This window comes from Octodon degus, unplaced genomic scaffold (assembly GCF_000260255.1).
Source record: "Octodon degus isolate 3935 unplaced genomic scaffold, OctDeg1.0 scaffold00164, whole genome shotgun sequence".
NCBI classification, from domain to species: domain Eukaryota; kingdom Metazoa; phylum Chordata; class Mammalia; order Rodentia; family Octodontidae; genus Octodon; species Octodon degus.
In genome coordinates this window covers 2,037,306-2,060,927 of record NW_004524740.1, presented here as the reverse complement: position 1 = coordinate 2,060,927, position 23,622 = coordinate 2,037,306, and the positions used below count along the sequence as shown (strand labels likewise).

Below are 23,622 nucleotides of genomic sequence, written 5' to 3'. Positions count from 1 at the left end.
TAGATCTGACTCATAGTGATCCTCCTGTTTACAGCCTCCCAAGTGCTGGGATTATAGGTGCACGCCACCACACCCAGTCTCAATGGTGGTCTCAGGGAGCCCCGGGGTCAGGGCCAGCACAGCATACGGGGATCAAACTCCTGCTGCTGCACTATGCCTAAGCAGGTGCTTTGGTCTGCTGAGCTATCTATCTTGCCCTAGAAAATTTTTTTCATACAGTAAAACCTAAAAATCAAAGCAAGGCTCTACATGGTGGCATATTCCTTCATCCCAAACTGAAGCAAGATTGCAAGTTTGAGCCCAATTTGGGCCATTTTGTGAGGCCGTTTCTGCAAAGTAATAATCCTGAGGTATGGTATAACTCAGTGTGAAGGCTCTGGATCTAATCCCCAGTACCAAAAACAAACAAAAAGCCCCGAGACTGAAGGCTAGCTCAGTGATAGAGCATTTGCCCAGCATGCAGGAGGCCCTGGGTTCAATCCCCAGCCCTGCAAAACAAAATAAACCTACCTCAGAAATGAAATTATTCAGCCCTATACCCCTAAAGCTTCATTTTTCAGCAGGCTTTTTGAAGTATGCTTTCCTGGGGCCAGGGAGATAGCTCAGCAGCATAAGCACCTGCCTGGCAAACATAAGGTCTTGAGTTCAGTCCCTGGTTAAAAAAAAAAAAGAATCTGAAATCAGCTTTCCTAATTAAATTTAATGCCAGTGATAATGATAATTGTGGGAAATAGTAATGGCTACTTGAATAGTTGTTCCTTCCTTCGCCGCTTCCTGTTTTCTCTTTTCTACTTGGACACAACACACTCATTTGAAATTTTAGACTGAATAAAGTTAGACTTAGCCAGATAGGCCATGAACATCTTCTTAATCACGAATGATGTACTTGGGTAGTGAGAATGCAGCCCAGGCTACAGGTGATAGAGTGCTTGGAAGTAAATACTGCACAACTTGGCACGTGAATTATGGAGGCCACTGCAGGTGTCATAGATCTGCAGTTGTTCAGATCCCAGTTCCAGCTTTTGCCAAGGACGTGTGGAGCTGTCTTCCAGATGAGATTGCCCCAATGATGGGACAGTCTTCCATGAGTCCTTGGTCTGAGACTACTGCATCTTGGGATCATGTATGATTAAGAAAGCTAATGTATGAATAGTGGCTGTAATCTTGTGAGGCTGAATCAGGTGAGTTAGGCAATGAAATGCATTCAGTCCATTTTTATTACTATTACCCCCACCCTGGCTGCCTAGTCCCCTCTTTTGCTTCTGACAGTATATTGGCCAGGAACTAGAAGCCCATGTTTCCTCAGCCCTCAGGGCAGCTGTTTGCGCCGTAGCAGTGTTACACAGGTTTACTGTGGCGTGTGTCTGTGTAACACTGGATTTGGATCTTGTATTTAGCTGCCAGAAGTGACTGTGATGAAGTAGGAGAGATAAACTGATAGATTGGCTGCCAGAAAGATGTTGAAAATCAATCTGATAAACAGGGTAAAGAAATAGCTTGCCGTTTTCTAGTGATAATAAACCAGTGGCCTCTGGTCCTTGCATTTTTAAATGTAATTGCTGTGGTAATAATGTTGAAAATAAGCAAATGAAAAAACATCACAGGAGGCTTTCTAATTGCAACTGAGATATCCTTTTCCCTTTTGCAATAAAGATTCACCTTATAGATGTATTTTTATAAATTTGTTGTACTTCTTCCAGAGCCTAGTTATATAAGCGGATGAAAACTAGGAAGTGAACTACTTTCATAGGAATTTATTTCTTCTTCCCATCTACCCACAGACTTAAGCTATTTGGCTTGGTGAAATAGGTATGCTGCCATGCCTTACTTACAAAATAATTGCTTATTTTTGTGAAGAAGCAAGTATTAAAGTCAAACGTGTATTACTGATGAATGATGAGCAAGAGCTGGTTTGTTTTAGTATCATCCATTAGGTTTTTCTCACATTGTTTGGAATTTTAATCTCTTACTGTTTTTTTTAAATAGCACTTATATAGGAGAGATGATGTTAGAGTCATTATTGTAACTTAAAAGTGTCCCCCTTTAACTTCAAAATCCATTGCTTCTCTTCATATTCTTAAGCCTGTGTTCCCCTTGAATTAATTGTTTGGGATGAGAAACTGGCCCCTGTGTTATACAGTAGTGTGTACAAATTACTTTCTTTTGAATCCTTCTTAAAACTATTGTGACTGTCAATGTATGTTAGTGTCTTGTCTGGTAAGTAATTCAGTGCCTCACATGGTAGCGTAGCAGCTATGGAAAGCAAGAGTGTGAAGTCTTCCCTCTTAATTATCTACTGTCAAGCCCTTCTGAGGAGTGTCTGCCCAACGGTGGGAGGTGGTAGACCAGAAGTTAACTGTACAGTTGTACAATCTGTGGGAAGCCACTGTGTTTTCCTTTTGGCCACACAGCCCTTCCCATCTGACCTTTTAAAGATTCCCCATTGATAGCGATGGGCTGGACAGAACTAATCATAAAAAAAATGAAGGCAGTGTTGCACACTCATTGATCCATTTGAAATGAACTGCGGCACAGTAAGTCCAAATGGACTTCTGTTCTCAGTTATTGCTGTAGCTGTGTTTTAAAGATTATATAAATATGAAAGGGTTAATAGGAATTCAGTCATGCTCTTGCCACTGGGTTGTCACTTATTGATTGTAGTTTTAGAACTGTCAGTATGTCATTCAGAATTCCTTCTGTGCCTTTTTAGAGTCAGTTGGTGCTGGGAGATGATAAATAAATCAGTTGTTTTTCTTCCTCCTTTCCCCCAGCTCCTTCGAGAACTCATAGAACGGAAGACCAGCTCCTTGGATCCCAATGATCAAGTCGCCATGGGAAGGTAATTTCAGTACAGTTTTCTACTCATGTAAGCTGACCATATAATAGTTTGTCCCTTTGAGTCCCCTGAATTCTGCCTTCAGGGCAGTGATTGGTCCTATAGTTATCAAAGTTAAGCAAGATAATAAGAACTGGAAAGACATAGTGACTGATTGTAACTATTAAAAGTAACTTCATTGCCTTAAGTATGATAAGAAAAGAGACAATGAAAAACCTGTGTTCGTGTTAAGGTTTTTCAGTCTTCCTTTTGTTCTTTGCTCTTGAGTTTGGGTTGTGATTGTATCCATATCAGTCTGCTGACCAGTGGATAAAAAGCCACCCCAACATGCTCTCTCAGCTGTCAGAATGTGGCACTGTGTACAACAGGTTCCTTGCTTGGAGTTGAATCTGCTTTGTTAGTCTGCCCTAATTTAGGCCCTCCGCCCCCTGCAGTAAAAGCTTCAGCACAATTAGAAATGGAATGTGGCAGCATTACCCAGATGTCCGGGTAGAATGTAAAGTAGTGAAGGAAGGCTCTTGTGTGTATGCTCCATCCTGTGGTTGGAAAATAAAAAGGGCATTTAGAGTGCTACCTAATGAATAGTGTACATTTAAATAGCCCTGAGCCATAATTTGCAAAAGCATGAAAGGAAACAAAAGCTGCAAGTGCCGGAAGGGGATTGTGGCCCAAGCAGCATTTTGAGAAAGCAATGAAAATTTTCTGTTGATGAAATAATTTTATTTGAGAAGAATATTATTTGAATTTAGGGTGGATGCTGTTGATGTCTCGTGTATCTCTGGAATGTTGTAGAGGGCTGTTCATAAATTTAATGTGATAGACCAAATTGCATTTAAGTGATGATTATATTGTACATTTATCTGACTTTACAATAAAATAGATTATGGTAATTAAGATTATATTAAGATTACAGTAATTGGATTTTCTTAGATTTTTTTTTCTCTTCCGATGTTGCGTTTTCATAGTATGAATCAGGTGTGATGACTGCTGCTGCCGTGGCTGCTTTTTCCTCCTCTTTTCATGTATGTTCATAGGAGCAGTTTGTGAAGATTCTCTTAGCGTAGTATCCCTTATTTGAAAAATTAATTTCTTCTTATCTGAAATGACTGCAGAATATATGCATCTTGCGTGAATCCTTATCCAAACAAACCAACTGTAAAATTGAGACAATCTGAGAAATTTGGAAACCAGCTGAATATTTGATAGTAGAGGATTATTTTTTTAGGTGTGAATGGTATTGAGCTTTTATATGAGGAGAGGAGTCCTTAAGGTTTATCAGTGTACACTGAAATACTTATAGATGAAATGAAAAATGAATGACCATAAGGCTAGTATTAGTAGTGGATAATTATTAAAAATGAGCAGAAACTAGCACAAAGAAAAACACTTGATTATTAGCAAAGTAAAAATTAGATTTAAAGAATGCTTATGTTCCTCCTACCAGCAGTTGCCATTAAGAGAATGTGCTACGTGGCTGAACCATTAGAAGAAAATCTAAGCACTCTACTGGAGCTGATGGGTTTTCCTGCAGACTGGTAGATTTAGTACATGTCACAGCAGCTCCAAATACTAAGAAGCATTGTTAACCAAATTTGCTGTAGAATTTCCCAGCTGCCACTTGTGTTTTACCTTTGCACAAATCCTCTTCAATTGATTAGTCACTTTGGCCCCAGCCTGTGTTGAAGAGTTTGGTGATTTCTTTCTGCAGTGTTGTTAGTGAGAAAAATTCCAATTTGTCAATATATATAACCATTTCTGTTAGTGATGATGCATAACATTGCTTGTAAATTTCCCAGGCAGTGGCTTGCAATCCAAAAGCTACGAAGCAAAATCCACAAGAAAGTAGATAGGAAAGCCAGCAAAGGAAGGAAACTTCGGTAAGTTGATTTTTGGAAAAATTTAAACATAAATTGACTCTTCTTTTGCATTTAGGCAATTATATCATTTCTGTCTTCTGGTAATTCTGTTTTAAGGATCAGAAAAACAATAAACAGTATTTGAGTTTTTGGTTACTTGGTATTTTTTACTGTAGAATGGAAGTGTAGTTTCATTCACTTTTTCTTCTTTTGTTGTGAGTGGATGTACTGTTTCCCTGTAAGAGAAATAATAAAACAAAGGCAAGAAAGTTGCAATTACTTTGGTTTTAAAAAGATATAAATAGGGACCAGGGAGATGGCTCAGTAGAATAAGCACTTCCCTGGTAAGCTCAAGGATCTGAGTTCAATCCCTGATTCTGCCAAAAAATAAGAAATAAATAAAATAAAAATATGTAAGTGAAGGACTCCAGAGATTTTTTTTTTAAATTTATTTATTTATGTGGGGGGGGACAGCTCAGCCCACCAGGGGGCGGGGCTGGCTGGCATGTGGTGCTGGGGGATTGAACTGCGGTCCCTGTGCTTTGCTAAGCTTGTTCTAAGTAGGTGCTTTAGACCACTGAGCCATCTCACCAGCCCCCAGAGATTTTTTTTACAATGTACATAAGTGAGGTTAAAAATACAGTTTTTGAAACCTCTATTTTTAGCTGGGTATGGTGGCACTCATCTATAATCCCAGCACTTGGGAGGCTGAGGCAGGAGAGTCGCTTTGAATTTGAGGCCACCAGTGCTACATGGTGAGATTCTAGTGAGAAAGATTTTGGCCAGGGGAATGTTGTCATCATATTTGCATTTTAGAAAGATAGTTCTAGGGTGTTGACATGGACTAGAAATTTATGAGGGCAAGAGCTGGGAGGAATAAGAGATGATGGCTTGGGTGACCTTAACACAGGTGAATAGTTTGTATAAAAGAGTACATGGGGATGCAGGTCAGCGGCCCAGCGCCTGCTTGGCAGGCACAAGGTCCTCAGTTCAATTCCTGGTTCCCAAAGAAAGAATACATATGAATGGGGTAGAAGAAAGTAAGAAGGTGAGAATGATTCCTAGAGCTTCAGAGGGGTCTGCATAGATTGTGGCATTATTGATACGTATCTGCTGCATAGCGAGAATCTGTCTCAAAAAGACAAAAAGAAAAAGTCAACACCACTTAGTAAATATGGAAGGAATGAGAGAAAGAAAATCGCCACTAGGAAAACACCACTAAAACCATTTTTGCAGGCCAGATCTACCAGTACATGTTCAAATCACTGGGCAAAAATTCAAGGAGAAATGATATATTTTGCCTTGTCTTCAAGTAGCTCTCCCAAGATCCTCCTGTCTTTTTTTTTTTTTTTTTTTTTTTTTTTTTGGTCATAGGTGCTCACTTTATTTTCCTTGAGGCCATAAAGATAAGGTGTATAGTCAGAATCAGGGAGGAAGCTTCACGAATCGTGAGAACATATTTGGAGTTCTTAACAGGCAGGCACAGCTGAGCAATTTATATGTAGAGACAAAAGAACACAGACTCCAGAGCCAAACTGTCTAGATTTGAAATCTAACTCTTCCCTTTATTGGCCTTGAGACCTTGATCAAGTTACTTTACATCTCTGTGCTTCAATTTTCTCATCTATGAAATGAATATAATAATTGAAGTCACATCTCATAGGGTTGTTATGCAGATTAAATGAGCTAATTCATGTAAAGTGCTTAGAGAAGATAAGTAACTTACCAGCCTTACAGAGCTGGTAAGTAGCAAACTGGGATTTGAACTAATTGGTCTGGATCCTAGAGCCTATGCTTCCAACCTCTGGCTATTGAGTTGTTGCACAAGCAGGAGGACCAAGTGGCCTGTGTAGGCACCAAAATGACTTCGTGACTACGTTAGCATCCTGTCCTAAAGGATTAGGTTAAGTGGGCCAAGCTAGAGGAGAATATAGTCAAACTGGTGTTCAACTGCTTTGAAATGCATCTGATTTGTTCTTGAAGTATTATGTTGAGAAAATTTGTCCTTGTACTTGTTTGGGTAGTTCTGGAGCCTCAAACTAGAACTTACAGTGTTGATTGCCTTGTGACTTAAAACCCCTTCCAGCAAAAATAGTTTGTAGGTATTCAGTGGTTTTGGTACTTGTCACTTCTCCTGGAACCAATTAACAGCCAGTACCAAAGTATCACTGTATTACAAGTCATTTTCTTCAATTAGATTTCACAACAGTAGGGTGTGCCAGCTGTTCTCACTGATCATAGGTCCCAACATCGAACAGCTTCTGCTCTTTGTGATGTGGTTGGAAAGATCTAAAATACAAATTAATGTTTCCTTGTAGAAACAGTTTAAACAACAGTTTAAGCAGACTATTATAGCATAGTCTGACTGTGCATGGTACTTGCTAGCTAGATGCTAGAAAATGATTTATTTACAAAATGAAGCTGGATGTGGTGGCACACACTTATCATCCCAGCACTCAGGAAGCTAAAGCAAAAGGATTGGGCTGGTGAGATGGCTCAGTGGTCTAAAGCACCTACCTAGAACAAGCTGTAGCAAATCAGAGGGACCACGGTTCAATCCCCCAGCACCACATGCCAGCCAGCCCCGCCCCCTGGTGGGCTGAGCTGCCCCCCCCAAATAAATAAATAAAATAAAGCAAAAGGATTGTCATGAGTTCATGGCCAGCCTAAACTGAAACTATGTAGTGAGACCCTGTCTCCCTCAACAACAACAAAAAAATTTTGTGTGGATTTGGAAATAATTATTGTCAGTAATTTTACTGACCATTTTACATAAGTGGAATTAACTGTAAATAATAATGCAAATGATGTAAACTTTCAGGCCTTTCATAGTGAGCTGTGGCGGCAGGGGGTGGAGCTCAGAATTAGAGCAGCCCCAGGGTTCCATCCCCAGCACCACCCCCAGGAAAAGGGAAGAAAGTTGTTCTGCCTTATGGGTCTCTTCCTCTACAATGACGTTAGATTCATCTTTTCGTAGATAGTTGGTGAAAGGCCTTCCAATATTAAACTGTGCACACATCCTTGGTAGCATTAGGAGCAGATGATATACGCTGCCTTAAGTATACATTAATCAGTTGTCTTTAATCTGATTACCTTGTCTTTACAATTACCTCTTAGTCTGTTGTCATACAATTCTTGTATATGTTGTATTAAATGTAAAGGTATTCTATAGAGTAGTGCCACCCAATAAAATATGTATTACTGTAATTGTAAATGTTCTAGTCACCGTATTTAAAAAGGAAAAGGAGGTAGCTCAGCAACACAAGTGTCTGCCTGGCAAGTGCAAGGTCCTGAGTTCAATCCCTGGTACTGCTAAATAAATAAATATGGGACTTAATTTTAAAACTGTGTTTCATTTAAATATCAAAAATATGATTTTAGTTTATGATTTTAAACATTAATGCTATGTATTGCATTACTTTCGATCTCCAGTCTTTAAAGTCTAGTGTTAGTCTTATAGTTATAGTACATCTCAGTTTGGACTTGCCACCAAGTGCTAAATGTGGTTCCTGGTGACAGCATTAGACAATATAACCATAGAGTATTAGTTTATGATCTTTGTCTGGAAGATGAACCAAACTGTCTTTGGACAGAGCCAAGAACAGTTTTCATTTTTTCAGATGTGCACCAAAATGTGATAAAGCCTGGACACTTTGAAAGTTTTTTTAAAAATTTCTTTCATTCTTTTCATTCATTCATTCATTCATTCATTCATTCATTCATTGGATTCAGGGTCTCACTACACAGTTTAGACTCATAGTGATTCCTCCTGTCTCAGCCTCCCCATGTGCTACCATGCCCGGCTTCGGGCCAGCATTAGGCTGCTGAACTATCTCCTCAGCCTAAAAGTTTTTTTCTTTAAACTTTTGCAGTGTTGGGAGTATGGTACCTAATACCTATGTATGCTGGACAAGTATTCTACCACTGAACTACACTACTAGTGCCTTTATATGAAAATTTTTGTGGGTTTTGCTTTGCTTTGTTTATGTGTTTTTTTGAGACAGTCTCTCTGTGGTGCTCCTGCTGGCCTTGATCCCTTGGGTCCCGGTGATCTTCCCACCTCAGCCCCCAGGTAGCTGGGACTACAGGCTTGTATCACCACAGTACATTTTATCTGATTACAGTATTTGTCTTTTATATTCAAATAAAAAGGTGGTGTAAATATTTGTGGTCTTTACCTTGACAGCCTTTGGGAGGGCATTTTGCTTCAATCTTTCAATTTTATCTATGTATATGTTTTAATTCAGCAGTTTCAAAATTTATCCTGTAGAAAAATGTGAACAAACACATACGGATTTATGTATGAGCATCTTCATTTTGGCATTACTTAGTTTGGCATTGTTAAAAAAAATTGGCATTGTTTAATACATTTTTAAAAGAAAAGCTCATCAATAAGAAATTAAATGAATTATATGAGCACAGAATAATCTGAACTATGAAAAACAAATAGCACATATGGTTCAGTTGGGAGTGGGGGGGCATAATGCCAAGTAGGAGGTGCAGTCATTCATAGCTTAGTGAGAGAATATTTGGGGAAATGGGTTGTTAGGTGATCTCATCCTTGTGTGAACATCGTAGAGCAATGATGGCAAGCCTTTTAGTGCTTTCAGTGACAACAGACAGCCTGCTGCAGCGCATGTGCTGGAAGTCAGCTACCACGTAATGCAGTATATTTGCACAAACCCAGATGGTACAGCATACCTCAGACAAGGCTAGTGGTATATTGTACATATGACCATTTTGTTGACCAGAATGATGTTAAGTAGTGCACGACTTTATAGTACAGTCTTACGTTTATGTTAAAATATATTTTTTTGGGGGGCTGGTGAGATGGCTCAGTGGTCTAAAGCACCTACTTAGAACAAGCTTAGCAAAGCACAGGGACCGCAGTTCAATCCCCCAGCACCACATGCCAGCCAGCCCCACCCCCTGGTGGGCTGAGATGGCCACACACACACACACACACACACACACAAATAAATAAAATTTTAAAAAAAGATTAAAAAAATAAAATATATTGTTTTTTAAATAAATGCATAACAGTTTTAAAAACTATTGTTTTTACATGGAAAGTGCTATGGTCAAATTGACATTTTTTTTGAGATTACACTGGAGTCTATTTATTGTACACATTACATTAATGTACTACTATGGCATTAGGCTGGTATAACTGTCATTTCTTTAGGAATGAAGATCTTCATTACAGTCATCCTAGTCACACGTCAAGTGCTCCATGCATGCACATGGCTAGTGGCTGTTTTAGTAAAAATCATTCCCATCATAACAGAAAATCCTATTGGATAGTGTAGCTCAAGAACAACAATATGCAATGTATTATTTATTGAAACTGCTAGTAATCAGTTTTGAAACTCATTGCTATTTGTTTCTCAATAAAATTATTTTTAAAAAGAACAATAAATGTCAGAATAAGATTAAGTACATATTTTTAGTGGCGTGGACAATTTGATTTTTAAACTCCTATTTCTTAGTTTAACTGGAGGTGTCTTTTATATGACGACTCACTATGTCTGCAGTGATTACTCCTGGAGAATAGCAATATTGGGAACTTTGGCTCAGCTTTATTTTCCAAATTCTCTCTCGCCCCCTCCCTAGCCCCCCCTCCCCCATCTTGAACTATGTACCTAGGCTGGTTTTGAACTCAGTGATCCTCCTGCCTCAGCCTCCTGAGTGCTAGGATTATAGACATGCACCACCATACCCAGCTTATTTTCCAGATTTTCTGCAATGAATTTATAATTTTTTACTGAATAAAGTGTAATCAATGTTATTATAAAGTTCAGTTATTGAGAAAAACAAATGTGTTGAAATTTGGGAAACTTAATTATTTGATACATGTAAAAATGTTTCTAAAACTATAAAACATTCTATACATGAAAATAACTTCAATAGTGTTTTGCTCAAGTAGCCTCTTTCATTATGATGAGTAGAAAGGATACCTCATTGAGTTCTTTGTGGTATACTTTGGTCTAAATAAGGTCATACATTTGTTCTGCTGCCTTCACCAGTGAATCTCAGTGCACTTCATACCCAGGTACCCTTTTGCTGTTGGTTGGAAATATAGGTATTCTAACTCCAATTTCTGTAACACCTCTATAACACCTCAGCTGAAGATCTTGGCCTCAAACTTGGCCTAAAGTCAGTCAGTACCTTCATTTAAAGACAGGAAAACGAAAGCCCCACTGGGGCTGCTGCATGGAGGTGATGTGGAATCAAAACAGTCTTTTCTCACTCAGAGCCAGTGTCAGGGAGTGATAGTGCTGGTGAGGTGTTACATTCAGGAATTCTGTCACCTCCTCTGATGTTGCCAGCAGATAGCTTTAATGATACCAAAAAATGGTGAAGATGTATGCAGAAGAGCAAAGTAGTCAGGTCCTCATTGACTTTGTCTGGAATAATGTACAAGGGTTTGTATATTACTCAAAGGCACAAGTATGTCTGTTCATTTTTTGAGTCGTGATAGAAACGGATCTATATTGAGCTACTGTCATTTACAATGTACTGTTACCAGATTTTTGTTTTCCTATAGCAATAAGGAAAAATACAATTGTGTGTGGTGTCTGAATTTATTTTTTGTTCTTCTCTGGAGCCAAATGTCCCTGTGATCAGCTCTGGAGTAGTTAACTTGTAGGATACATTTCCTTTGCCAGGTTAGTAGTTACTAATATCATTGTATGATTGTTTCCGGCTTTGTTTAGGTTTCATGTCCTTAGCAAGCTCCTGAGCTTCATGGCACCTATTGACCATACGACAATGAATGATGATGCCAGGTGAGTAATAGATTAATTATATGTCTCAAATGGCTTCATGACAGCCTGATATTGACCTGCTCTACACACTGTCACCTCCTTGTTCTTATCAGTTAACCATTTGTCATTGGCATCAGAGTGCAAGGGTCCTTGTCACATCTCTTTACTCCCATAATTACTGTAAAACCAAATCAAAAATTTCCATAGGTCTCAGTGCTGCTTCTGTTACTTGGTTTGTTTTTGCTGTTTGCTTTGATTTGGTTTTCGGCTTTAGTCTAGGACTCTGGGCCATCTGAAGTCCTCTCTGAGAGGGTCGGGATGGCACATGTGCATGGTGTGTATGTTGAGTTTTGTGTATGTGCTTTCTGTAGTGTGGCTCTAGAGACTGAGGCAGAGCTCTGCATACATATCTGTTGGGGCTGCCATTGAGGATTTTGAATGTTTTGAAAGTACAGTACATGCTCATTTTATAAAGCAGGAGTGGTAGAAATATAGACAGAAAAGAAATGGATACTCATATTACAATGAGCTACATCCCCAGCCCAGCCCTCGTTCTTTGAGATGGGTGATGATCTTTAAGAACCAACCTTTGCCTCTTGCAGTGTGCATTGTAAGTGGCCGTCATCGTTTTCAGGCCCTTGCAGCATGTAAACCTGGCAAGGTGTGAGTGTTTTTTGTCCCCCCCCCCCCACAGCACCAGGGATTGAACTCAGGACCCTGCGCTTGCCAGGCAGGCACTTATTCCACTGAGCTATTTCCCCAGCAAAGTGTGAGTATTTGTGAGCACAGACAGGAAGATGATCATGGTTGGCATCTCATACAGTGCTTTCCCTCTGGCTCTGTGCTTTCTCTTTTGGCATGTACTTGTTTTCCTTTTTCTACAAAATTGAAATTGTAACCTACTATATTTTATAAAGCATCAGCATTTTCATGCCATTAAAAATACTCACTGATAGAGCACTTGCCTATCATGCGCAAGGCTGTGAGTTTGATCCCTAGCACCACAAAAATAATAAAGATTAAATATTAAAAAATTTTACATGACTATGCAGAATCTTTATAATACTAAGGTACTAGCTGACTTTTGGGATGTTTAAAGTATTTTAAATTGTCAGTGTGAGTAATGCCTTAGTAGACATTTTTAAACATATTTACCCCAGTGAATTATTGGTTGTAAGGTAGACGTGGGAGTTTTACCAACTTAATTTTTTTTTTTTTTTTTTTTTGGAACTGGGGATTGAACTCAGGTCCTTGTGCTTGCCAGGGAAGCACTTATTTCACTGAGCCATCTCCCCAGCCCCCCCCCTTTTTTTTACGTGAAAATAGTTACTAACATTCTTTATCATACTTGCATTCCACCACGGGTAGGTCTCCAGGTTTAGGGAAACAATTGTTATTTTTCTTTTGATGTGTTCAGTGTTTTGAATACAGAAATCTTACGAGTTGTTCTGAGTATGTTTACTTGTGTTTTTGTGATCTCATATGTTCTCCTGTGCTTTGAAAGGGAATGCATAGGTACAGCTTTTTTAAAAAAAAAATCTTCAAAAAAAAAAAAAATCTTTGTCCCTTTTTATTTTTCATTTTGAGACACAGTTCCACTAGATTGCCCAACCTGTCATCCTCCTGTCTCACAGCCCTAAGGAGCTAGGATTGCAGGCATGTGCCACCATGCTGGGTGGTCTGTTTAGCTTTTGAAGAGTCAGGGTACAATAAGTACATGTTAAATTCCCTGTCAGAATGGTATTAAAATTTACAACAAGAAGAGAAGAGAGCTAGATGTTTAAAACTAAACCTAAAAGCTTTTCAGGTTAAAGTGAAGCCTGTTTTAAATGCTAGTGGCGGGCTGGAGAGATGGCTCAGTGGTCTAAAGCACCTACTTGGAACAAGATTGGCAAAGCACAGGAACCCCCCAGCACCACATGCCAGCCAGCCCCACCCCAAGGTGGGCTGAGCTGGCCACACACACACACACACACACACACACACACAATAAATAAATGTAAATAAAATAAAAAAAATAAATAAATGCTAGTGGCATCCTTTGAATACAATACCTCTAAGTCATTTAGAAATCAAGATTCTGTCATTCTCAGTTGAACTTTTTCTTACATTATCTGATACCCCAGGGATACTTCTATTTATTTGTCATTTGGAGCATTCATTTAGATAAAAAAGTTACTTGAGCCAGGTATGGTCGTACATGCCTATAATCTCAGCATTTGAAGGTTGAAGGCCAGCCTGAACTATATGTATAGTGAAACCCTATCTGAAACAAAATGAAGCAAAGTATTTATTTGAAAATGACTATCCTGTAGGATTATTTTGAGCTACAAGAAACAGCCTGACCATAGCAGCAAACAAATGCAGGTTTATTTTCTGATGAAATCATTCTAGGAGGTAGACACTGTTGGCAGTGGCTTACACTTCTTGTGGATTTTAGGGTCAGTGTTTCCATGTAGACCCAGGATGGCTGCTGCATTCTGGGGGCGGGGGGCTGTCCTTTTTGGAATGGTTGTTAAATTATTATTCTCCACTTAACAAAGAATTCAGTAACAGTCTTGTGGCTGGAGAACTGAGCTTTTCCCATTCCACGTGTTTCCTGAGGCTAATGAAGCATGCATCCGTATCACTATTCCTGCTTCGTAGTTTGAATAGGCCAGGTTAACTGAGTATGGTTCTGTATCCATGGATTTAGCCAGCTGCAAATTGAAAATACTTGGGAAAGCCAAGTGTCAGTATCACTGAATGCTGATTTTCTTTGAGTTTGGGTTTTACTGAGTTAACAGATGTACCATTCCTTGTGTGTGTGCACATATGCGCAACTTATGTGTGTATGCATATTTATAGAAATTTGTAGAACAATTTTGAGGTAGAGAAGGACTTTATAGAGCATGATATTAGGGCTAGAAACTTTAGAAGATGTCATTGTGGCTTGACAACAGAAATGTGATAGCAGAATCCTTTTAGAAGATTATTTGGCATTGTTTTTGCATGTTTTAAATATATTTATGTATCTGTTAGCTGTCCCTAAAAATCTATTTCTAGAAGTTGACCTAAGGAACTAGCTATTGTATTTAGTGCAGGGTCTCACTACACAAATAGGACTTGTAGTGATTCTCCTCTTTATAGCCTCCCAAGCACTGGGATTACATGCACAGGCCACCACCATGTCCAGTCTCAGTGTCTCAGCATGCCCCAGGGGCAGGGCTTCCACGGCATGCCAGAGATCCAACTCCCATCCCTGAGTCTGCCTAAGCAGGGGCTTTAATCCACTGAGCAATCTGGTTGGCCCAGAACTAGGTATTATAATAATGATCTTCATTGCACTGTTGTTTACAATGGTGAAAAATAAGAAACACAGAGATTCCTCATCTAGAGACTGTGGTCCTGCAACTAGACTGTTAAGTGACTTGATCACTAATCAAGGAATTATATATAATGTGTACATTGCACTATTCAGAGCAAAGAAATGGTCAAAGGAAATGCCAACTTGATGACTGCTTTTATTTGCACAACTCTTACATGCAATATTATAATTATAACAGCATAAAATTACAGTGTAGTATAATCAGCAAAACTTACAGTAGAATATAAACAAGTCATACTGTACCGAGAACAAAGCTGCCCATAAGTCAAAACAGCATGCCTTGATCTTAAGCCCCAAGAGTTTTTGTAGGTCCTTAAATAAGGATTATCTGTAATACAATTGACAGTCAATAGGACACTAGTTAAATAGATCATAACAAAATCGTTCATTAAAATTATAAGCAACTGTTAAATGATGAAGTAACTTATTAAGTGGAAGAAGTAGGCTATAAAGTACTGTGGGCAAGGGCCAGGGAGATAGCTCAGTAGAATAAGCACTTGCCTGGCAAGCACAAGGGCCTGAGTTCAATCCTCGGTTCCACAAAAAAAAGGAAGAAAAAATACTGTAGGGTTATACTTTAAAAAAAAAAAAAAAAAAAAAAAAAAAAAAAAAAAAAACAGAATCTTGCTGTGTAGTTCATGCTGGCCTTGAACTCACCATGTAGCCCAGGTTGGTCTCCAACTCACAGTGATCCTTCTCTCACATGCTAGGATTACAGGCATGTGCCACCACACCCAACTTCTAATTCTGTTTTTGAGTAAACATAAGCAGGTAAAATATCCCTTATTCAAGCTAAGGCACATAATAACAAGTATGAAAAAGGATAGGGGAGCTGGAGGAGCAAGGGTTGAAGGGAGGGAAAGAGAAGGGATCATCCTCAAGATGATTGTAAAATGCATGAATTGCAAATATATATGAATAAAATTTTTGAAAGTAAAAATAAAAAAGAAGTGGAAGCCTCCAGAGCTTGCTGTCTGCCAAGAGAGGACGCAAGCAGAAGACAGCCATCTTCAAGCCTAGGCCTTGGGCCCTTCCTAGTATCTGACTGTGTGGTATGTTTAACTTAAATGTCCAATCGCTAGAACATTGAGAAATAAATTGCTTTTTAAGAAAAAAAGAAAAGAAAAAGAAAAAAAAGAAAGAAAGAAAGAAAGAAAGTTCTCCAAAAGGCGTGGGGCCAGAAGAAGTGTTTCAAATTTTGAAGTTTTTCAGAGTTTGAATTATTTCCATAGACTCTTCTGGCAGAAGGTCTCAGATTTCAGTTTTCAGATTAAGGGTATCAACCTGTGTACAATAGGGGGGAAATGCCTTTAAAATAACTGCTATGCTATCTTGAAATGGTTACTTTGTTACCTGGATAGAAATAGTTAAGTAGATGTATATGTACAGAGGAATGGATACATCACGGTGTTTAGGAAAAGATGCAGATAGTTTACGGTAATAGTTTGGCTTGGTAGTGCACACCTATAATCCCAGTACTCTGGGAGGCTGAGGGAGGAAGATCTCAGTTCAAGCCCAGCCTGGGCAATTTGGCAAGAATCTGTCTCAAAATAAAACAGTAAAGGACTTGAGATGTAGCTCAGTGCAAAGCTCCTGTTTGAGCTCCCATATCCCCCTTGCCCCAAATGTGTCTCTCTATAAAATGGAATAAAGGGGGTGAAGAGAGACTTGGAATATTTTATTTCTATATTACTGTTCAGCCATCTCTAATCTTTGCCTGGGGATGAATTCATATTAGTTGCTTATAAAAAGCAAACTCTGGGGAGGGAGCACCCAGATGGCAGAATGCTGAGCAGAAGAGGAAGAGCATCTCTGAGAGTCACCATCAAGATGCTGGAATATAGCAGCAAGAGAATGACAGGAAGGAGGGAAGTGGGTCCCCTGGACCCAAGAATGACCTGAAGCATGAATTGAAGCCCATGGAGAATAAGGAGAAAAATTTCAACAAAACAGGAAGAAGCAGCTGGCTATACCTTCTCTTTGAGATGGGACTCACTGTGCAAGAGGAGCAATTCAAACCTACAGATACACAGTGACTGGTGGTGACCCCAGAGGCCTCCACAGAGAGACATGGCAGTGGAGGGGAACAGTGGACATGAAGGACTGCGCTAGCTGGCAGTGAGTGCTTATGACTTAGTCATCCTAAGGGGGTGAAGCGGAGGGAAAGGGAGAGAGAAAAAGCGATTGATCTAGGAACTGGGCTCAGGCCTTCCAAAGGTGTGCTGATGGCTGCGTGCTGAATGAGTCTGGTTTTAGCCAGAAGGTTCAGGCTCCCTGAGATTATCCACTACCCCACCAGAAAGCTACTGCAGGCTTGCTGAGTTGAATCAACATGGATCAGAAATCTGTCTCCATGTGTTGTCTGCTAGTGACAGCAGAGACATACCTGGAAGTGGATTTTTTCTTGTTTTTTGTTATTGTTGTGGTTTTGATCTTTTTCTCCCTTTTTTTTTTTTAATTTTTACGCAGAAGTTTAGAAATCTAACTATATACAGCATTGTAGCAGAACAGTCTATGACAGTTTTTTTCTTGTCACTTGTTTTCATTTATTACCTTTTTTTAAAAAACAAACAAACAAACATTTGGGGCCAGGGAGATAACTCAGTGGAATAAGCGCTTCCCTGGCAAGTGCAAGGGTCTAGTTCAATCCCTGGTTCCCCCCCCCAAAAAAAAAAATTTACTTAGTACGGCAGTAATTGGTACTCCTTCATTCCTTGATCTTGTTTTTCTGTGAGTAGTAACATGATTTCTAGCCTCATGGTGATTATGGTTTTGTTCTTTTTATCTTTGCCTTCTCTCTTTCTCTCCAGTCTTCTGCACCATTTTCTAAGAGACAGCATCCAACCTTCTAATCTCTTCCACTTCTCTATTTTCTCCCTAACTCATTGTACATTTTAACCCCTAAGGACAAAATTGACATATTAAGGACTTGTGTACTGCATATAAGTTTATTTATTTATTTTTAAATTATTTATTTATTTTTATTTATTACATTTATTTATTGTGTGTGTGTGTGTGTGGCCAGCTCAGCCCACCAGGGGGCGGGGCTGGCTGGCATGTGGTGCTGGGGGATCGAACTGCGGTCCCTGTGCTTTGCCAAGCTTGTTTCAAGTAGGTGCTTTAGACCACTGAACCATCTCTCCAGCCCCTGCATATAAGTTTAGATTTTGTTGTGTAACCACAAATCTAGCTCAGCTTGTCTTTTTTTTTTTTTTTTTAATATTTAGGACAGGGTGTACAGGGTCTCACTGCATAGATTGGACTTATAATGATCCTCCTGTTTACAGCCTCCCATGCACATCACCATGCCCAGTCTCAATTGCTGTCTCAGCGTGCCCAGGAGGCGGGGCCAGCACCGCAGGCCAGGGTCCGAACTCCCCCAGCCCCTGTGTCTGCTTAAGCAGGCACTTTAATCTGCTGAGCTATTTGGCTGACCCTCAGTTTATCATTTTCTAAGCTGTGTTTCATGCTATCGTCATTGCTAATGACAATAGCTAAAAGTGATAGTTGTCCTAAACAGCTGTTCTTCCTGGCATTCCAAGACTGTGATTGACTAAGGGTCACAGACAGTACTGTGGCACAGTACCAAAGAACCAAAGGCTGGGCCAAACTGGCAGCAGCTTCTTATTCCCCAAAAATTGAAGATACAGGTTTTTTTTTTTTTTTTTTTTTTTGTACTTAGAATTAAAGTTAGGACCTTTTGCTTGCCAGGCAGGCATTGTACCACTGAGCTGTATCCCTAGCCCAAGATATAGAATCTTGCAACAGAACCAAAACCTAAAAACAAAACAAAAAAAAAAAACAAAAAAACCCGACTATATACCTAGAAGAGTAGTCATTTTCTAAGGGTTCTAAATATAGTTCATCAAAGGCAAACCCAGGGGGCAGTGAGGTGGGACAGTCCATAAGCCACCCCCTCCCTGGCCTCTCTGAAGTGGCAACAACAAAGCAGTTGAATAAGGCTCTAGAAAAAAATTAGAAATAATGTTTCAGAAAACCACAGAGATAGTGTCCAGAATGAAAACCTATCTAAAGCAGATACAAAAAATATAGTAGCTTAAGAAAATTACTGAAGCCATGAGTGCTCAGCATAAGAAAGAAACGGAATCTACAAGGCAGATGAAAGCAGATATCTTGGAGAAAAACCTCCCATTGAAGTTACCCACAGCAGTTTAAGCCAATGTGAGAACAGGATCTCAGATACAGAAGAGAGACTTGAAGTTAGCGATCATAAAAAACAAAAAAGGGGCCGGGGAGATAGCTCAGTAGAATAAGCGCTTGCCTGGCAAGTGCAAGGGCGTGAGTTCAATCCCCTGTTCCACCAAAATAAATAAATAAACAAACAAGCAAAGCAAGGTTCCATGAGAAATCCATCTAGCAGCTGCTAAATGAGGCAAAGAAGAATAAGTCAAGATTGATTAGAGTCAATGAAAAAGCAGGAGTTAGCACAAATGATATAAAAACACTGTTCACAGACATCATGACAGAAAACTTCCCTGATTGAGAGGGGAGGGGAATTGACATAAAGATAAGTGAGGCATATAGACCTGAAACTAGCCACAGTCAAAATTATGTGCAGCCAGGCACATCATAATCAAGATTCCAGAAATGCAACACAAGAATAAAAACTTAAATGCTGAGAGAGAAAAGAAACAAATCACCTATAAAGGAAGGCCCATCAGAATCACAGCTGACTTCCCAACACAAACTCTCAAGTCAAGGAAACTTGGAGTGAAGTATTTCAAGTTCTAAAGTAAGACTACCTTTCACCCAGATTGACGTATGCTGCAAAACTGTCTTTCAAAATTGAGGGAGAAATAGAATAATTTCATGACTCGAAACATCTAAAGAAGTTTGTGACCACCAAACCAGCACTTCAAAATGCTTTGAAGCACATTCTAGAAAGAAATAACAAGGACTTCAACTTGATGAACCCCAACAGAAGGAATCCAAGCAAGGCAAACAAACAGAGGGAGGGAAAATGAGAAGGCGCCAACAACAGGAAAATAACAAGGATAAGTCAATACATGTCATTTATAACCATCATCGTTAATGGTCTCAATTCACCAATCAAAAGAGATAGACTAGTAGAATGGATCAAGAAGGAAGATCCAACAATATGCTGCATATAAGAAACATTTAACTCAAAAATTCATAGACTGGGGCTGGTGAGATGGCTCAGTGGTCTAAAGCCCCTACTTAGAACAAGCTTAGCAAAGCACAAGGACCGCGGTTCAATCCCCCAGCACCACATGCCAGCCAGCCCCGCCCCCTGGTGGGCTGAGCTGGCCACACACACATAAATAAAATTAAAAAAAAAAAAAATTCATAGACTCAAAGTCAAAGGATGGAAAAAAATTATTCATAGACTCAAAGTCAAAGGATTATTATAAATAATCCACACCAGAGAAACCCAGAAAAAAAGCAGGAGTACCTCTTCTATTTGCAAACAAAGTGAATATAAAGCCGAGACTTAGACAAAGAAGTTCACTGCATCCTTGTAAAAAGTTATTCAAGAAGAGATAATAATCATAAATATATATGCAACAAATACCAGTGCACCCAACTATATAAAACAAATGTTAACAGATATAAAAAAAAAAAAATAGGGGGCTAGGGAGACAGTTCAGTAAAATAAGCAGTTACCTAGCAAGCACAAGGGCCTGAGTTCAATCTCCGGTTCTGCAAAAAAACCAAACCAAAACAAAACAAAAAAACACTAACAGTTGCATTGGGGGACATCTCCATAACCAACTGTCACAAAATGAGGGAGCAACTAAACAAGAAATCAAGAATGAACTGCACCAAACTTTTGAACAAATGGATTTAGTAGATGTGTACACAGCATTCCATACCACAACATGACAATATACATTCTTCTTGGCTGCACATTAGACATTCTCTAAAATGGACCACATATGAGCTCATAAAACATGCTTAAGTAAATGCAAAAGAATTGAAATTGTCCCATGCATATGACCAGACTGAAGTGTAATGAAATTGGAAAACAATGGCAGAAGAAACCACAAGAACTTCATAAACACATGGAAATTAAATAGCATCCTCCTGAACAACCAACAGGTCACAGATGAAATTAAAGAAGAAATTAGACAGTTTCTACAGTTAAATGATAACAGTAGAATGTACTGAAACTTACAGGACACAATGAAAGCAGTCTTAAAAGGGATTCATAGCAGTGGATACCTATACCAGGAAAACAGAGCAAATGCAAATGAACAATTTAATGGCAAACCTCAAACTTCAAAAAAAAGAAGAGCAAGGTAGGCCAAAAGCTTGTTCAAGGGAGTAAATTATAAAGAGCAGAGTAGAAATTAATGCTTTGGAGATAAGAAACAATACAAATAATGAATTGAAGAGTTGGTGCCAGGGAGATAGTGGTCTAAGCACCTGCTTGGCAAGTGCAAGGATCCAGATTCAATACTCAGTACCACATGCCATGCTGGCCCCACAATGGGCCAGCCACTGAAACCAGGTGTGGTGGCACACGCCTGTAATCCCAGTGCTGGGGAGGCCGAGACTGGAGATCACAATAGGTCTGAGCTGTGTAGCGAGACCCTGTACCAAATAAATAAACAAACAAATAATTGAATTAAAGTCTTGATTTTTTAAAAATGTATTTAGTATAGGATCTCACTACAGTTATTGGACTTGTAGTGATTCCCTGTTTTCAGCCTCCCAAGTGCTGGGATTACAGGCATGTGCCACCACGCTCAGTCTCAATAATTGCTGTCTCAGTGCAGCATGCGGTTTAGAACCCCAATCCCCAAGTCTGCCTAAGCAGATGCTTTAAGTCCGCTGAGCTATCTGGCCGGCCCTAAGAGTTATTTCTTTGAAAACTTAAAATCAATAAACCTTTATCCAACCTTATCAAAAAAAAAAGGAAAGGGTCTTATCAAAAAAAAAAAAAAAAAAAAAAAAGGGACAAAAAAAAAAAAAAAAAAAAAAAGGAAAGCTCTCAAATCCATGCGATTAAGAATGAAATGTGAAATCACAACTGACCATACAGAAGTCCAGAAGATCAACTATACCAGTTTTAAAACTTGTATTCTAACAAGATGGAAAATGTAGAAATGAACATATAACTAGATACATATGAATTACCAAAGCTGAATGAAGAAGACATAAAAATAAACCAATATCAATAAATGAAATCATATAATTAAAAACCTACTAACAGAAAAGCCAAGACCCTGATAGATTCACTGTTAAATTCTACAAGACCTTCAGAGATGACCTAACACCACTACTCTAACACCACTACTTGTCAGAGTCTTTAATGAAAATAAAAGGAAAGCAACACTCCCAGTTTATTCTTGGAAGCAAGCATTACTCTGATACCAAAATCAGAGATGGATACACTAAGGCAGCATTAAAGGCCAATCTCTGTAATGAACATAGATACAAAAATCCACAATAAGATAACGGCAAACAAGGGCCAGGGAGATGGCTCAGTGGAATAAGCGCTTCCCTGGCAAGTGCAAGGGCCTGAGTTCAATCCCCAGTTCTGCCAAAAAAAAAAAAAAAAGAGATAACGGCAAACAGTGCAACAAGTTATCAAGAAGATTATGCACCATGACCAAGTAAGATTTGTACTCGGGATGCAGAGGTGGTTCAACATATGTAAATCAGTAAATGTAATACACTGTATTAACAGAGCCAAGGACAAAAACCATATGATCATCTTTTTTTTTTTTTTTTTATGTACTTAGTACAGGGTTTACAGGGTCTCACATAGATTGGACTTGTAGTGATCCTTCCTGTTTTTTAGTCTCCCAAGTGCTGGGATTACAGACATGCACCACCACACCCAGTCTCATTCCCTGATTTAGCATGCTGGGGGAGAAGGTATGGTATGGCAGGCTGGGCATCGTACCCCCAGTACCTGTGTCTGCCTCAGCGGGCACGTTAATCCACTGAGCTATCTGGCTGGCACATTGATTATATTAATAGAGATTGAAAAATTTTTTCAAAGTCCAGCACCCATTTATGATTAAAAACTACAGTGTGTTGGAATAGATGGTCTTTAGCTCAATCTGGTAACAGCCATCTATGACAAACCAACAGCCAACATCATACTAAATGGACAAGAACTGAACACTTCCACTCTAAAATCAGGAACAAGGGAGCCAGGGAGATGGCTCAGTGGAATAAGTGCTTCCCTGGTAAGCGCAAGGGCCTGGGTTCAATCCCTGGTTCCACCAAAAAAAAAAAAAAAAAAATCAGGAACAAGACAGGGAAGTCCACTGTCTCCACTCTTATTCAGCACAGTCTTGGAAACTTTATCCAGCACAGTTACACATACAAAAGAAATAAAATGTATAACGATAGGAAAGGAAGAAGTTAAATTATCATTATTTGCTGATGCCATGATACTCTACATAGAAGACCCCACAAACACCACTAAAAACTGCTAACTTTAATAAGCAAATTTAGTAGTGTAGCTCAATACAAAGTTAACACTTAAAAGTCAATAGCCTTCCTATAAATAAATAACACTCCTTAAGAGAGAAATCAGGGGAAGAACACCTTTTACAAAAAAATGAAATACCTCTGCATCAGTCTAGCAAAGGATATAGAAGACCTCTACATTAAAAGGTACAGAACTCGGGGCTGGAGAGATGGCTCAGTGGTCTAAAGCACCTACTTGAAACAAGCTTGGCAAAGCACAGGGACCGGGGTTCGATCCCCCAGCACCACATGCCAGCCAGCCCCGCCCCCTGGTGGGCTGAGCTGGCCACACACACAATAAATAAATGTAATAAATAAAAATAAATA

At 39.3% G+C, this 23,622-nt stretch overlaps 1 protein-coding gene across 2 annotated transcripts in view; it reads left to right on the top strand.

Annotated features, from left to right (window-relative positions):
• Positions 1-23,622, top strand: part of Aatf (apoptosis antagonizing transcription factor) — a 106,708-nt gene that overhangs the window by 60,680 nt on the left and 22,406 nt on the right. Inside the window, exons 9-11 of one of the 2 annotated variants that reach the window (XM_023703186.1) lie at positions 2,772-2,839; positions 4,633-4,713; positions 11,409-11,480. In XM_023703186.1, the coding sequence (XP_023558954.1) occupies positions 2,772-2,839; positions 4,633-4,713; positions 11,409-11,480 (221 nt within the window). Of the gene's footprint in view, positions 1-2,771; positions 2,840-4,632; positions 4,714-11,408; positions 11,485-23,622 lie in introns of those variants that run through there. The other variant, XM_004643006.2, reaches the window with a different exon arrangement.